The 14763-nt window shown below is 42.8% G+C and overlaps 2 protein-coding genes across 3 annotated transcripts in view; one reads left to right on the top strand and one right to left on the bottom strand.

Moving 5' to 3' along the window:
• The window catches only part of LOC108260197 (diamine acetyltransferase 1), a 5175-nt gene extending 1691 nt beyond the window's left edge, over positions 1-3484 (top strand). The window contains exons 3-6 of the mRNA XM_017460287.3: positions 1-47; positions 1040-1141; positions 1924-1964; positions 3182-3484. The exon at positions 1-47 is cut by the window's left edge and continues 37 nt beyond it. Of these exons, the coding sequence (XP_017315776.1) occupies positions 1-47; positions 1040-1141; positions 1924-1964; positions 3182-3352 (361 nt within the window). The 3' untranslated portion in view covers positions 3353-3484. The remainder of the gene's footprint in view (positions 48-1039; positions 1142-1923; positions 1965-3181) is intronic.
• Positions 3485-7183: 3699 nt separating this feature from the next.
• Positions 7184-14358, bottom strand: LOC108260215 (transposon TX1 uncharacterized 149 kDa protein). Of its 2 annotated transcripts, none has more exons than XM_053677128.1 (2): positions 13118-14358; positions 7184-12999 (listed from the first exon to the last, which is right to left on the bottom strand). In XM_053677128.1, exon 2 carries the CDS (start codon positions 11270-11272, stop codon positions 7751-7753), a length of 3522 nt encoding a protein of 1173 aa, XP_053533103.1. In that variant the 5' UTR covers positions 11273-12999; positions 13118-14358; the 3' UTR covers positions 7184-7750. The 2 variants fall into 2 exon arrangements, with proteins under 2 accessions (XP_053533103.1, XP_047007750.2); XM_047151794.2 differs by having other exon boundaries at positions 10519-12999.
• Positions 14359-14763: the final 405 nt, after the last annotated feature.

Raw genomic sequence — 14763 nt, 5'->3', positions numbered from 1 at the left:
TCAGTGTGTCGTGGCCGAAGTGCCGAGAGAGCAGCAGAGCGCTAGCGGTAGGACATGCAGGACTTCTGGTTTTCACAGCCGCGTTGCTAAACTCAGATAACGGTCTCGCTCCCAGACTGGCTAGAACCGTCTTATAGCACGATTTGGAAATGTAAAGGAAATCAAAAGGAGTCCGGTCTGTGTGCAGCCGTGCACGGGGTCTTCAGCATGAACGACAGCACACCGAGAGTCCAGCCACGACCAACTCCATCAACGCTCGATAACATACTTATAGGAATAATATTTACATCATATTTACTAATATTTACATGGAATCGCTTCTTTGCTCCTGCATGCCAAAAGGCTGAAGCATCACCAGTGACACTAACTCATCGTTCACCTCGGTCTTCCATTCTTTTCATTTAAATTTAAACTCCGTCCTCTTGAATTGTTCTTTAAGTGTTCAGCATGCCATGTTTCTGTTTCCCTCATGCAGCCTGTATCTCACAAGCCGTGGGAATATTGACACGCAGTAAACATGTCCATTGTTTTTACTTCATGTGCAAAAAAAAAAAAAAAAGCCAAATATAAAAACTCCACTCTGTAATTTATGTCTTCAGGCTACAGTCTCTTGCTTCGCCTTGTACACCGTGCGTTTGGTGTACATGCGTGGGCGGGGAGGTAACTGAAAGATCAGTTACAGTAGTGTAACATACACATTAACACTCAGGTAAGGATTAAATAATGCACGTGACTTCACCAACCTTACATAACACCAACATCTGCCCTGAAACTAACCCCAGAATGTCTTAACACCTTATAACTGATTGAGCTGAATGATAAATATGTGAGGGGTGGAGGTGGTGGTGGCGGGGTGGGGGGTGGAGGGGGTGGAGGGTACAGAATCCCTAACAGTGACCTGGTTGATTCCTAAATATATTTCAATCACGAACGGACACATGACTAAAAGTTTACAGCAGGTGTAAATGTGGTTAAAGGTCACGTTGTGTGTTGTGCATTTTGCTGATTGCGCGTTGCGTGTTACGGTTTCTCCCATCAGGCCACACGCTGGTCGGCTTCGCCATGTACTACTTCACCTACGACCCCTGGATCGGGAAGCTGCTCTACCTGGAAGACTTTTATGTCATGAAGGAGTTCAGAGGTACAAAGTTTACAATCGCACCTCGTTACCTCGTCATAAACACTCTCCACTGCCCGAAGGACACGTCTCTTCCCCATCACACACTCTCAGACAGGGGCGGTCTCATCACGCCTGCACCGTGTGTACCTGTCACCTGCAGAGCGGTGCATGTAGTCCCTGCACATTTAGCGTTTTACTCTGAAAACCAATTTCGTCCAGTTATTTACCTTACAGGTGTGAACACGTTTATATGCTACATACAGTGTTAAGCAGCTTCTGTACTCTAGAAACATCGCATTTCTCTCACGCCTACACTGCGGTCTACTATCAACAGAAGAGCTATTCGTTTAACACGGCGGTGCCAGTCGGCCCGGCCCGGTCCAATAAAGGTTCTAATCCATTTCACCGAGATAATTTATTATCCACGTTCTGAATAAAAGTAAATCTCGGGGAAGTAGCTGAGCTAAACGTACAGATTTTCTCCCACACGTCTGTTGATAGTAGACCGTAATGGCAGCGGCAGTGCTGTGGTGAAGATGTTGAATTACCGATCAGAAGGTCATGCCGCCGCTGGGCCCGCGAGCAAGGCCCGTGACCCTCACCTGCTCAGGTGAATACAGGAGATAAACGTAAGCCGGTCTGGATAAGAGCGTAGCTATGAACGTAGATGTTCTGCGGTTCTCTAAAAGGTTCTCGCGGTGGTTTTTTGTGCAGTGGAGAGCGTTTATCGTGAGGCGTGTCTGAGAGATCGCGTGTGTCGTTGTCTTGTGTATTGAGGAAGATCTCTATTTTTTCTCCACAAGGTTTTGGAATTGGGTCAGAAATCCTGAAGCACCTCAGTCAGGTGAGTATCTGAACCTCAGCGCCGGTCTGGTTCCAGCGCTCTGTTAATATTGTACTATTTTACAGCACATCATTCCACATTAAACGTCTGTCTAAAGGTTAACGATAAGATAAACATCTGTATATCTGTATCTGAGATAGAGCTTCGAGTTAATTATTGATCAGGTTCATCTTTAATCAGAGTTCACCTCCTGTCTCCTACACATCTGCAGAGCGAGCGCTTTTTCAGCTCTTCTTTGTGTGCTGTAATGACCCGTGGTGTGATTCTGATGTTTTGCCCAGAGCCCGTGGGTTTGTGTTGACGGTCCACGCTTTTCTGTTTGCTGGAAACAGACCTCGGTGTCGTGTAAAGGTTCTGAAATGAAATCTGCAGCAGTTTAATGTCAAAACAAACGGGTCTCTTAGCGAGTGAAGAAATAATAACCAATGAAGATAAAGTTATGTAATGTTTCTCATGATGAGATTTGATTATATAACGAATATAAGACCACTACACTTATTTCTAGACGTATTTACCCGTTTCAAGCCCCTTTTTCGAATTTAATGCATAAATAAGCAAAATTACCTGCCGATAGAATATGACCATTTTGAGAATATATATATATATATAGAATATATTGAGAAATTCAAATAATAATCATATTTTTAAAATAAAATCTGATTTAAGAAAAAAAATAGCATAGAATTTGCATATATGATGAATAAATCTTTTTTAAACATTTTTTAAAGAGTTTAAAAGCATTTGGGGGAAAATATTTTATCTCCATATGACTCATGCATGATATTTATTACTCTCAGTTCATTATTTTCGTTCGCTGTCGTGTGATTATCAAATCCACTTGATGTTTTCATGAATACGGTTTAATTCTCTCTCAAGAATCACATCACATTCACATCACATGACGCGCACATGTCCAGGTCATAACATCATCAAATATAAATTCACATTTTCCTCACATGGTTGTTCCATAACAGTCGATCAGGTTTTATAGGTTTGATAGGTTTTATACCTCATGCAGATTTATGAAGGACGTCTCGAGCCCCGGTTTACTGCTTTACGACCCGCGGTGCACGCTAGCAGTTTATCCGGCGCTGTGAAGCAGCAGAACGTGATGAGTGATTGTCAATCGTTTGTAAACGCTGACCTGCAGCGAGGACGGAGTCACTCCGCACCCTCACCTCCTGATCGTCTTCTTGTGGGTTTTATTTCTCTCCCAGACGGCAGTGAAGTGTCGCTGCAGCAGTCTGCACTTCATCGTGGCCGAGTGGAACAAACCCTCCATCGAGTTCTACAAACGCCGCGGCGCCAATGATCTCTCGCTGGAGGAGGGCTGGAGGCTGTTCAAGATCGACAAGGAGAATCTGATCAAAATGATGTCTGAGGAGTGAGAAGGAAAAGAGACCCCATTTTATATTTATTAGACTCGTTGCAAATGAAAGAGAGAAAATGTTTCCTGAAATGAATCTACAGTGTAACGATGATGATATATATAATATATAATATATATATATATATTCTAACAGTGTGTTAATGGGAGTTTTTTTATACTTTTATATAATTCACCGATGACGTCATGAATGATGACGTCATGAATGATGACAAATTAAACGACCATGCTGTTCAATTCCTGATTCTGATTGGGCAAAAGGTGTTGATCTTTCTTTTTTTATTTCATTTTAATCATAGATTGGACTTCTTCACTCCTTCACGTTGCTGTTAGTTTAACTTGTTTTTGGTCTCTTACTGCACGCACGAGTTTGTAACTTTCTACACAGTAACGGTGCAGTAGAAGGAGCGGTTATCAAACCGAGCCCCATCGTTATAAAGGGGCTCCAGCTGGTAGAACACTGTGGCGTTGACATTTCTATTTCAGTAGGCAGAAGATCTTTGAAAGGTTAGATTCGTCTCTCCAGAGGAACAACGTGGAGAATGGAACCCTGCACCAGGGAAGTTTTCTTTCTGACAAGATTCTAAAATACACTTACATCAGGTAAAAACTGAATCCATCACATAAAAGTTTCTACTCTGTGTGATATGAAAAGAAGAAGAACAATAACAACAACAAGAACAGGGTGTCGATGCACCTTTGGTCCTTGGCCCCGTAATCACTGTTTGAATTGAGGGGGGTTGTGGGGTCCCGGATCCTCGTAAGCGTAAAGGGACCCCCATAAGGCCCATAAGAAATGAATTTAAAGGGTCCGCTTGTGTTCATTGAAACTAGAATACTAGAAACATAAACATCATCCGTTGTTTGTCCCAGTTTCATAAATAATCCCATTTTCTTCACCTGAAAACTCTGAACACAATCAGCTGCAGCAGATGAGAGGATCCTCACTGTCACCTCACACTGACGGCAAGATATCATTCTTCTGTTTCTATGATCCAGTTTATTACCACGGACTGTAAACATGGCCGACGACAACTACACTTCCCAAACACACACACGGACACGGTCACCACACAGAGTTCTAATCCGAGACACCTGTTTCCAATCACACACACACACACACACACACACACACACACACACACACACACACTCAATACTCTTTTTAAGAGACTCACATTCAGTCATCAAGTTGTGATGTATACGTTCAGTTACCATTGGTCGCTGTGTAGACAGCCTTTCTACCGGATCTGTTTATTCTGCTTATCTGAAAAAACAGACGGAGTGAGAAGACTCTTACTTTTATTCATTTTTTTGGATCATCAACGACAAGAAGTTAATCTTTGCTTTGCCAAAATAGAATAAAGAACTGAACAGTTAACACGCATCATTATTACAGGTCTTCATTGCCGGGTCACATGGCGGCTTTGGGGTTAGCAGTCCAAAGACATGCGCTGGTGGCTGATTGGCATTTCCAAATTGTCCATAGTGTGTGAGTGGTGTGCCTCGGTTCCTGAGTCCCCTGGGATAGGGTAATCGACCCTGTGTAGGATAGGCGGGACAGAAATGTTATGGGTGGCTGGATCTTAAGTGATGACGTCACACTCGTGTCAGGGGATGATGTGACTGTTTGTTCTGACCTGGAAAAGTTTGTGGTGTGTGTGGCATACCTTCAATTTGCTTTTAGAATAAAGCTAAATAAAGCTAAACAAATAAATGTTCAACTAAATCATCCTGAAAGGTTTCCATGGAACAGATACACACTGAAGGTAAAGGTACTAACTGGCCCTTCACGGTACCACGACAGTAACACAACCTGTTCTCACTCACGTATCTGTTCAAATACTGAAGCATGGGCAGAAGTCTTGTGAAGTGAATATACTGTACCTACTGAAATAGGCCTAGTACAGATCTATCATAATAATTCTGTATAATCATGACTGGAGAGTAACGTGACGTTTCTCACCGATTCAGAAACATGAACACGTTTCATCATAAAATCACAAATCTGTATTTTTATTAGTTTAGAGCTACACGTCTTTAAATGTGAGCGATCAGGTTTCTTCAGTGTCCGAAATTTCTGGAGTGCTTTGATAACTCTGATGTTGCTGACTAAACCCATCCTGCTTCATGTTCCTGAGGTTCTGATGGTCTGTTAATGAAGGTCCAAATCTTATAGAAACACACAAAAAAATAAGAATTACAGATTATTATGCAGTGTGTGTGTGTGTGTGTGTGTGTGTGTGTGTGTGTGTGTGTGTGTGTGTGTGTGTTTTAATTATTTTTATAACAACTGTGTGTCTAGTTAAAGATAACTCCTAACTCAAGGAGGAGTAGTGAAAAAACAGTGTTTGACAGAAGATGGTGAACAGGAAGTACACCTGCATTTCAGATGACGGTGTGCAGTAACTTCAGCAAACTCCAGGGAATTATTAGTTGTTATGGTTCTTGGCTGCAAAGTGGCGGAGTCACGCTACGTCATATATAAATTCAGGGTGTGGTCCTGAAAATACTGTTCAAGTTTCATGATGATACTAGATGCACTGCTGAGATACACCTTCACAGCCTGTTTTTTTTGCATTTTCTGCGCATTAGAGTGGAACGGATTAGAATATCAAAATTACTTCTCAAGATGGCGTGAGCTCAAGAGCTCAGACCTTTGTCTCTGTGTAGACAGCCTCTGTACCGTGTCTGGTTATTCTGGTTTTTTATTATTATAGTTATGTTTGCCACCTCGTCTCTTTGCCCTGCCCTGTTTGTACAGTTTGTACTGTTTGTACTGTTTATATTGTTTGTACTGTTTGTACAGTTTGTACTGTTTGTACTGTTTATATTGTTTGTACTGTTTATATTGTTTGTACTGTTTGTACAGTTTGTACTGTTCATACTGTTTATATTGTTTGTACTGTTTGTACAGTTTGTACAGTTTTTACTGTTTGTACTGTTTGTACTGTTTGTACTGTTTGTACTGTTTGTACTGTTTGTACTGATGACCTGCCCTCTGCCTGGTCATGATGTTTGTCTTCCGTCGTATCCTTTGGGCTTGGTGTTTTCTTATTAAACTGCATTGCCTGTAGTTGCTCCGGTCTGCGTCTCCATATCGTGACAGTGTTAAAGTGCACTTTTACCCCCGTTGGGCGCTACCATGACCGTTGGTCTCAGGAAGTCACGGCTGCATGTGTGAATTTAGAGAAATCGAATGTGTTCTGTGTTATAAACAGGCTTCCATATTTCTCTCAACATCACAGAGAGAAGATTAATGTCCAGGGGTTGATTTGGAAATTCCCCCTTAGACTGACTTCTTTTATTCATATCAGTTATAACGTTATTTATCTATTCACTGACGATAGCTGACATAATGACACTGGGTAAACCTTACAGCTGACGCAGAAGGAGACTTACATGGTGTTTACACGCATTACAGGAATACGGTTGAGAATACGAGAATACAACAAGACACCCTAACAAAAACAACAACAACAACAACAACAACAGGGTGTCAATGCACCTTTGGTCCTTGGCCCCGTAATCACTGTCACCTCACACTGACGGCAAGATATCATTCTTCTGTTTCTATGATTGTTTGGTACATCGAGTTTATTGACATTAATAAACGTTTGTCTCTGAACAGTCACTAGGTTATAATTTTAAGATGCAAGTAGTCCTTCTTTATTTAACGCTATGTGAAATATCAACTTCACTGGGTGAAGAATTGAGAACAGAGTGAACAGGTCTGAGCAAAAGTGCAAAACGTTGAAATTACGTTGAAACGCCAAACCGTAGCGTAGAAACACGAGCGAAAAGATTATACTGTATTTATATATATATATATTTCTAATCATAGTAAAACTTAGATGAGCGACTCTTGATTTGGGAACATGATTTTGGTGCAGCACGGCCCTGTGATGCGATATGTACTGAATTGATCTGATTCCTTAAAGCCAAAAACTGACCAACACATACGTAATGAATTAATAATGTAGGGATCGAGTTCTACTGAAATATTCTGTTCCTTCAGTCCTTCATCTTCAGTAAGTGTCGGTGTTCTGTCGGCAGTGAATGTAATGACGTGCGCGGCATATAAAAATTGTGGTCTTCTGTTCGTTAGAGCGACATCGTACACTAACAAGCTCATACGGGCCGATACCCAACACAAGCGTAGAGGAGAGAGAGAGGAGAGAAGAGAGAGGAGAGAAGAGAGAGGAGAGAAGAGAGACTTGACTTTTACAATCTTTTATTTTTAACAAAAGGTCACATTATACACATTAAAGTCAAATGTGACTCAATATAAAAAATAAATAAATATTTAGAGAGCATTAAAAAAACATAAATATACAGGTTATAAATTAGGTAAATAAAATAAATCAGCACAACAAAAGGCTAGTCGTTAAGAACGTTATCAGCCTAATGCAGGTGTAAAACAAAGTTCTCCCTCCACTACAGAACACAGAGCCTCCTCGCAGCACCACACCGCCTTGAACATCTCCACGTCTCCCATACTATTGTAAAAGTTAAAATCGATCAGAATCCGTGATTTGATCAATCTAGAGAGAATTTTTCTGGCATCGCAGTCTGTGTTCTGTGCCACTTTGTTTTTCCTGCTCAGGTATATCGACATTTTTGCTTGACCAAAGATAAAATTGATCAGCTGACACTTAAACCTGTTCTTTCTGACGTATTTAAAACCAAAGATAAAAATCTGAAAAGTAAAATCCACATAAAATGACCTCAGGTTGTTTTTTAAAAACACAAACAATGGCTGCAACCTGGAGCAATGTATAAACGCATGAAAAACAGTCTCTCTCTGTGAACAGAATGGACATTCCTGTGTGACCTCAGGGTTTAAAATGGAGATAAAAGAATTCACAGAAACAATTCCATATAAAATCCTCCATTGGAGGTCAGCACATTTTTTAGTTAAGGGTGGTTTGTAAAGTGCCCTCCACTCCGGTTTAACATCATTAAAACCCAGTACAACTCGCCATGGGGTGTCCACTCTCCCATTCAGCTTCTTCTTATTTAAAACTTTCACGCAGGCTTTGTACAGGAGCTTGCCGGTCACTGTCTCAATGTTCATGTCACTGTTGAACTCCAGGAGGGGGCCACCACACCCATCTAGATCTGGAGCGATGCCCAGCTGCGGAAAAGGTTCCTCTTCTATAGGTCCAGTCTTGCTTGTTTCATTGTTCATCAGCTGAGCACGCTCCTCTGACGTTAGGGTGGACCTCCAGCAATGTAGGAGCTTGTTCACAATACGCAGCGACCGTAGTCCCAGGCTCGCTGCTAAGTCCTCAGCCCGTGACAGGTCCGTTCCTGCGATGTTCACCAGCTGCCGGAGTGTCACAATCCCCGATGAGACCAGAACTCTGGATAATGATGGGGTGGTCACACCAGAGATATCTAATCTCCCACCATTCACCAGGGGTTCCTCCAGCAGCCAGTATGGTGTTCTGCACCCCTTGATTTGTTTTTTAAAAAAAGTCCATATTTTAAAAAGCCCACTATAAAAAACTGGTAATCCAGCAAGGTCTAGTGTTTTTGTGTCCATTAAAAACAACGTTCTGTCTAATCCCAGTCCTCCTACTGTGTGTAACAGCCTATAAGCTGCTGCTCTCCATACCAATCTCTCAGGTCCAGTGAGGAGTCTCTGGATGAACTGGAGTCGGAAAGTCGCAGTTCTGCTGGCTATATGGATCAGCCCCTGCCCCCCCTCCTCCTTGGGCAGGTGAAGGACACTTTGAGGGATCCAGTGTAGTTTGTCCCAGAAGAAGTCCACTAGCAGGGCCTGGATGTTCGAGAGCAGGTTTGGTGGCGGATCCACACATGCCAGCTTGTGCCACAGGGTTGATGCTGCCAGGTTGTTGATGACCAGCGTGCGTCCCCTGTAAGACATTTTTGGGACCAACCACTTCCACCTGTTCAACCTGCCCTTTATCTTTTCAACAACATCTTCCCAATTTTTATTTAAAAACTCAGTGCTGCCTAGATAAACACCCAAGTACTTAAAACCACCCTCTTTCCACGCCAAACCAGCTGGTAATGTGGGCTGCCCACCACCCCACTCTCCAACTAAAATGGCTTCACTTTTGACCCACTTGACCTTGGCAGAAGATAAAATCTCAAAATCTTTTAAAACATCAATTAAAATAGTCACATCAGTTTGTGTTCCCAGCATTACGACTAAGTCATCTGCATATGCTGAGAGACACAGAGAAGCGCTGGATTGAGATATCTTAAAACCAGAAAGTTGATTTCTCAGTTTACATAAAAGAGGTTCAAACTCTAGGGTATACAGCATGCCTGACAGAGAACAGCCTTGCCTAATACCTCTGTAGACTCTAAAAGGGGCACACAAACCACCATTAACCTTCAGTACACTCTCAATTTCACTGTACAAGGTCTTGATCATGGCTATGAAACCTGGGTTGAAACCAAAGGTTTCCAGCACCTTCCACAAGTATTCATGTTCAACCCGGTCAAAAGCCTTTTCCTGGTCTAGAAAAATAAGGCCAGTCTTTAATCCCAATAGCCTGGAGACGTCCAAAATGTCACGAATTAAATGTATATTATCAAGTATAGACCTGCCGGGTACACAGTACGTCTGGTCAAGATGAGTGATTTGCTCCATTACCTTAGTCAGTCTTGAAGCTAGCGCTTTTGAGAGCAGTTTGTAGTCAGTGCACAACAGTGAGACCGGGCGCCAGTTCTTCAAATGCGTCAGGTCTCCCTTTTTGGGCAGGAGGGTCAGGACGGCTCTCCTGCAGCTCAATGGGAGCTCACCTCCCTTCACACTGCCTAGCAACACTTCTAGCACATCCTGCCCTATAACTGTCCAGAAGGCTTTGTAGAATTCTACAGGGAGACCGTCTATGCCTGGCGCCCTTCCATTCTCCATCCCTTGGAGAGCTTCATGGAGCTCTGCTAGAGTTAGCTCCATGTCTAGATCGCTGGCCACATGCTCTGAGAGTTTTGGCAGGTCTTTAAGGAAGCTCTCTTCTACTGTCTGTGCCCCTGACTGCTCACTGCTGTACAGCTTCGAGTAGAAGCTAACTGTCTGCTTGCGAATTTCAGCGGGATCTGACAGAAGATCTCCTGATTCTGTTCGCACAGCATGTATGAATCTTTTCTGTCCATTCTTCTGCTCTAGACCAAAAAAGAACGTAGAAGGAGCATCCATCTCATTCATGCTTTTAAAGCGTGAGCGGACCAGCGCCCCCTGTGCTGTGATGCCCAACAGGTCATTCATTATAGCTTTTTTACTTTTGAGGGCTTCAACCTGCCCTCGATCTCCTGTGGTCTCCAAACACTGGAGTTCCACTATTCCAGTCTCCAAAGCTTTCAGAGATCTGACAATGTCTCTCGTGACATTAAGAGTGTACTGTTGACAAAATGCCTTAATTTGAGCTTTGGCCACATCCCACCACTGTTGTATAGAACTAAAAGCCATCTTTTCATATTTAAAAACATTCCAGAAATAAATAAAAGATTCTCTAAAATTAGTATCCTCTAAAAGTGCAGTGTTAAAATGCCAGTATGCACTTTTTGGCTTTACATTTTCTTTACTGACAATACACTGCACCATACTGTGATCAGAGAGGCCTACTGGAACAATAAAACATTTAGTAAAAAGTGTCAGCTGATGTTTAAAACCATAAAAGCGATCTAGTCTTGCCAGGGAGAGTGTGTTGTCTATGGAGTGGGCCCACGTGTACTGCTTCTGGTTTCTATTTAAATTTCTCCAAATATCAATCAGTTCGTGAGCCTCCATCATCTCCCACAGGCGCTTACGGGAGGCTACATGAGGTTCTGTGTGGTTCCTGTCCAAGTCGTCTGTTGTGCAGTTAAAATCCCCACCCAGAATTAAGGTATCGGCAGTGTTGCAGTCAGCAATGACATTGTCTAGTTTATCTAAGAAAACCATTCTCTCCACTGCACTGGTGGGAGCGTACACACAAATAAAAACAAAGCTCTCATTCTCATAGATAGCTCTTACTTTTAAAAGCCTCCCATTTAAAACCTCAACTACTGTATAAGAACTGGGAGTAAAATTGCGAGCAAACAGTAGGGCAACCCCACCACTAACTGATGTATTGTGACTTAAAATTGCCAGCCCACCCACTCCTTCATCCAGCTAGTAGCATTATTGACATTACTATGTGTTTCCTGCAACATCGCTACATCAATACGCTTCTGCGTTAGTAACTCATACAGTTTTACACGTTTTTCATGTTCTCTTGCCCCGTTAATGTTTAAACTTGCAATACGAATCCCAGTCATAAGAACAAGGTGTAGATAAAACAAGCAGATGATAAAACCCATTTTAATATAAAACACACCAAACACTCTACTGGTCATCATCAGAAGTTTCTCTGCTGACTTTAGTAATGAATTTCTTCAGACGATAGATCTCAGTGTCAATAAAAGCTCCTTGCCTTCTAAAATGTTTGACATCATGGATAAACTGCTTCAAATCTGGGAAATGTTCTTCTACTACAATGTTCTTTTGCCATTTGGTATTCCGTAAGAACTCCTTAATGCTCTCAGCACGGTATACAACTTCTCGCTTTTCTTCCTGAGAGCCAAAGTTAAAAACAGAATCTGACATGTAATCATCACTGTCTGTTTCTTTTTCGTCTATTTTAGTGTCTCTTTTGGCCTGTTTGCTCCCTTGTCCCTTACCTCGTTTCTTCCGCTTGTTCGGTACTTTAAACATGGGTTCGTCCTCCATCTCCACGTCTCCCCCATCCCCCGGCGTAGTGACTGGTGCTTCTGAGCGACTGCTCTGCACCCCTGTACCTGCCTCTGCCAGCGCAGGTATCTCCAGCTCTGCACCAGAATCCACCGCGTCTTTGTCAGTCAGACAAGGATTCTCTAGTTCAGGCAAGCAGGACTTCTCTGGAGCCACTTCAGTCAAGCAGGGCTTCTCTGGGGTTGGTATATCCTTTGTGGGTTCCTGGGCTACAGGCTGAGATTGGGGTTCGCTCTCACTAGGCTCTGGTGCAGTAGCAACTCCGGGGCTTTCAGCAGCGGGCTGAGCTGCAGCCGCAGGGGGAACGGCTCCAGAAGGCCCAGCTACTTCCTGCCCCGGTCGCTCAGAAACACCAGGGTCACTCTGTCTCTCAGGACAGGCCTGGACAAGATGTCCTATTTTGCCACATTTAAAACATTTTATGTCTGTGTCTGTAGATACAAAAATGCTGTAGCCATAGCCTTCTACACTGAATTTAAACACTAGGTTCAGTTCCTCAACACCATCTTTCAGAATCATAAAAACCATTCTTCTAAAAGACACCAAGTGCACACACACACACACACACAAAAGAGCTCCTTTGACTTGACTACACCGATGCACTCAGTAACCCTGAGCTTCTCAGTGAAAGCCCATTTCCTTCACTCTGATTCAGAAAGGAAGAGCATAATCTGGCTTTGCAGACGAACCTCGTGCTTCAAAGCTGAATGAATGAACGAAGCATAATGAACAAACCCTTTATAAAAATCTACAGCCGTGCCAGAGAACATAATTACTGGTATATTATTGTTAGCTCTGATGAAGCTGATAAAATCTAGACCGACCTCATTCCACTGCACTGTCCTGATGCCGCGATGTCTGTTCAGGGGTCGGCGTTTCTGCTGGTGCTGTACTTCCTTCTGTTTTTGTAAACGAAAGCAATTCTAAGCAACACTTCTTGCTCAGGGTGACCACCAATGCAAGATATCTGACAGCATTTCTGTGAACTCTGATGAAGCTGATAAAATCTAGACCGACCTCATTCCACTGCACTGTCCTGATGCCGCGGTGTCTGTTCAGGGGTCAGCGTTTCTGCTGGTGCTGTACTTCCTTCTGCTTTTGTAAACGAAAGCAATTCTAAGCAACACTTGTCCTGAATCGTAGTTGTTGTACTGTCTCGTGCTGGAACGCTGTTTCATTTCACGGTGTACTGCACCAGCGGTATACGGTTCCAATGATAATAAAGACACTTGAACTTGTAGCCACGTGTAAGATTCGCCTAATTATTTATGTGCAGTATTAATTAATGACATATTAATTGGTAAGTTGTTGGCTTTATGGAATCCGATGTCATTTTCGTGTGCAGCATGAGTATTTATCAGACCCAAATCATTTCAGTTCAACATAAAATTCATCTCTCATACAGGCTACATGATCTAATACAAACCACTGCACAGCTCTAAGGGTTAATATCCGTCTGGACTGGAAACGTGTGAAGCAGGGGGCCTTAGCAGCAGTTTTGGCCAGAGCTTTAAGGGCACATGCTGCCTCTGTGTTTATAATCCTGTTCTAGAAGGTAAGAACCCTGTTCCTCTGAACCTGGACACCTCCAGGAGGCCACGCCATCAGGACTGGCCAGGAGAGATCTGTGAGAACGGTTCCTTTTACTTCACCAGGAGAGAACTGTTGGAGAAGGGCTTTCAGCAGGTACGATATCCACATGACTGACATGCAAATAAACAGACAGACAGGTATACAGACAGACAGGTATACAGACAGACAGGTATACAGACAGACAGGTATATAAAGAGAGGCAGGGATATAGACAGAAATATATGTCTTTGTTGACTATAAAGTTTAAGTAAAATGCGTGTGTGTGTGTGTGTATGGGTGTGTGTGTAAAGGTAAACACATCACGCACGTCTCACAGTCACATGCAGAAAGGTAAGACGCTGTAACTGGGACTCTGACTGCACCAGGATTAACCTTTAATCCGGATTAAATCGACGTTTATTATGAATCCATTTTGCACCAAACTTTAAACTTTTAAGATAATCAGTACTGGATTTAAGACATGTTATGTCCTTTAATTTTGAGTCTAAAATGATGCAGATGAACTTAATCCTGTTTCTCCTTTACCTCAAACGGAGATTTCATTCCAGCGTAGATGAAGTGGTTTCAATTTCCAAGAGTAAAATCAGATAACAGAAGAATTGTATTGAGACAAACACTGGGTTGGTTTTTTTTAGAGTTTAAATGATAAAAACACAGTGGTTTTCACCAACAGGCCAGGCCCCCCCTGCCCCCAACCCCCCCCCCCCCCCCCCCCCCCCCCCGACACCCGCGCTCCACCTCAGCACAGCTCTACCGTCTAAATCAGCACCAATTCCCACAAACGTCTCCCAAAACGTCGTGTAAAGCCTTCCCAGAAGAGTGGAGGATAACGGCAGTGTGGAAAACATCTCCATATCGATGTCCATGGTTTCGGATTGAGATGCTCAGCAAGCACATACTGTATACGTGTGATGGTCAGGTGTGCACACACTTTCATCCATACAGTGTACACTGGATATAAAAAGTTTATAAGCATCGGTGTTGACCTGCGAGAGGAGCTCATAATTACTTACAGTAATGAATGAATTAATAAGTTTGACCAGGAAGCACTGCAAACATCCCACACTGTT

Source organism: Ictalurus punctatus, chromosome 28, assembly GCF_001660625.3.
Source record: "Ictalurus punctatus breed USDA103 chromosome 28, Coco_2.0, whole genome shotgun sequence".
Taxonomy (NCBI): Eukaryota; Metazoa; Chordata; class Actinopteri; order Siluriformes; family Ictaluridae; genus Ictalurus; species Ictalurus punctatus.
This window is presented reverse-complemented; position numbering and strand designations above follow the sequence as displayed.

Excerpts from the sequence above, each read along its gene's own strand:
- LOC108260215 (XM_053677128.1), bottom strand. The coding sequence starts at position 11,272 with ATGGTTTTCTTAGATAAACTAGACAATGTCATTGCTGACTGCAACACT.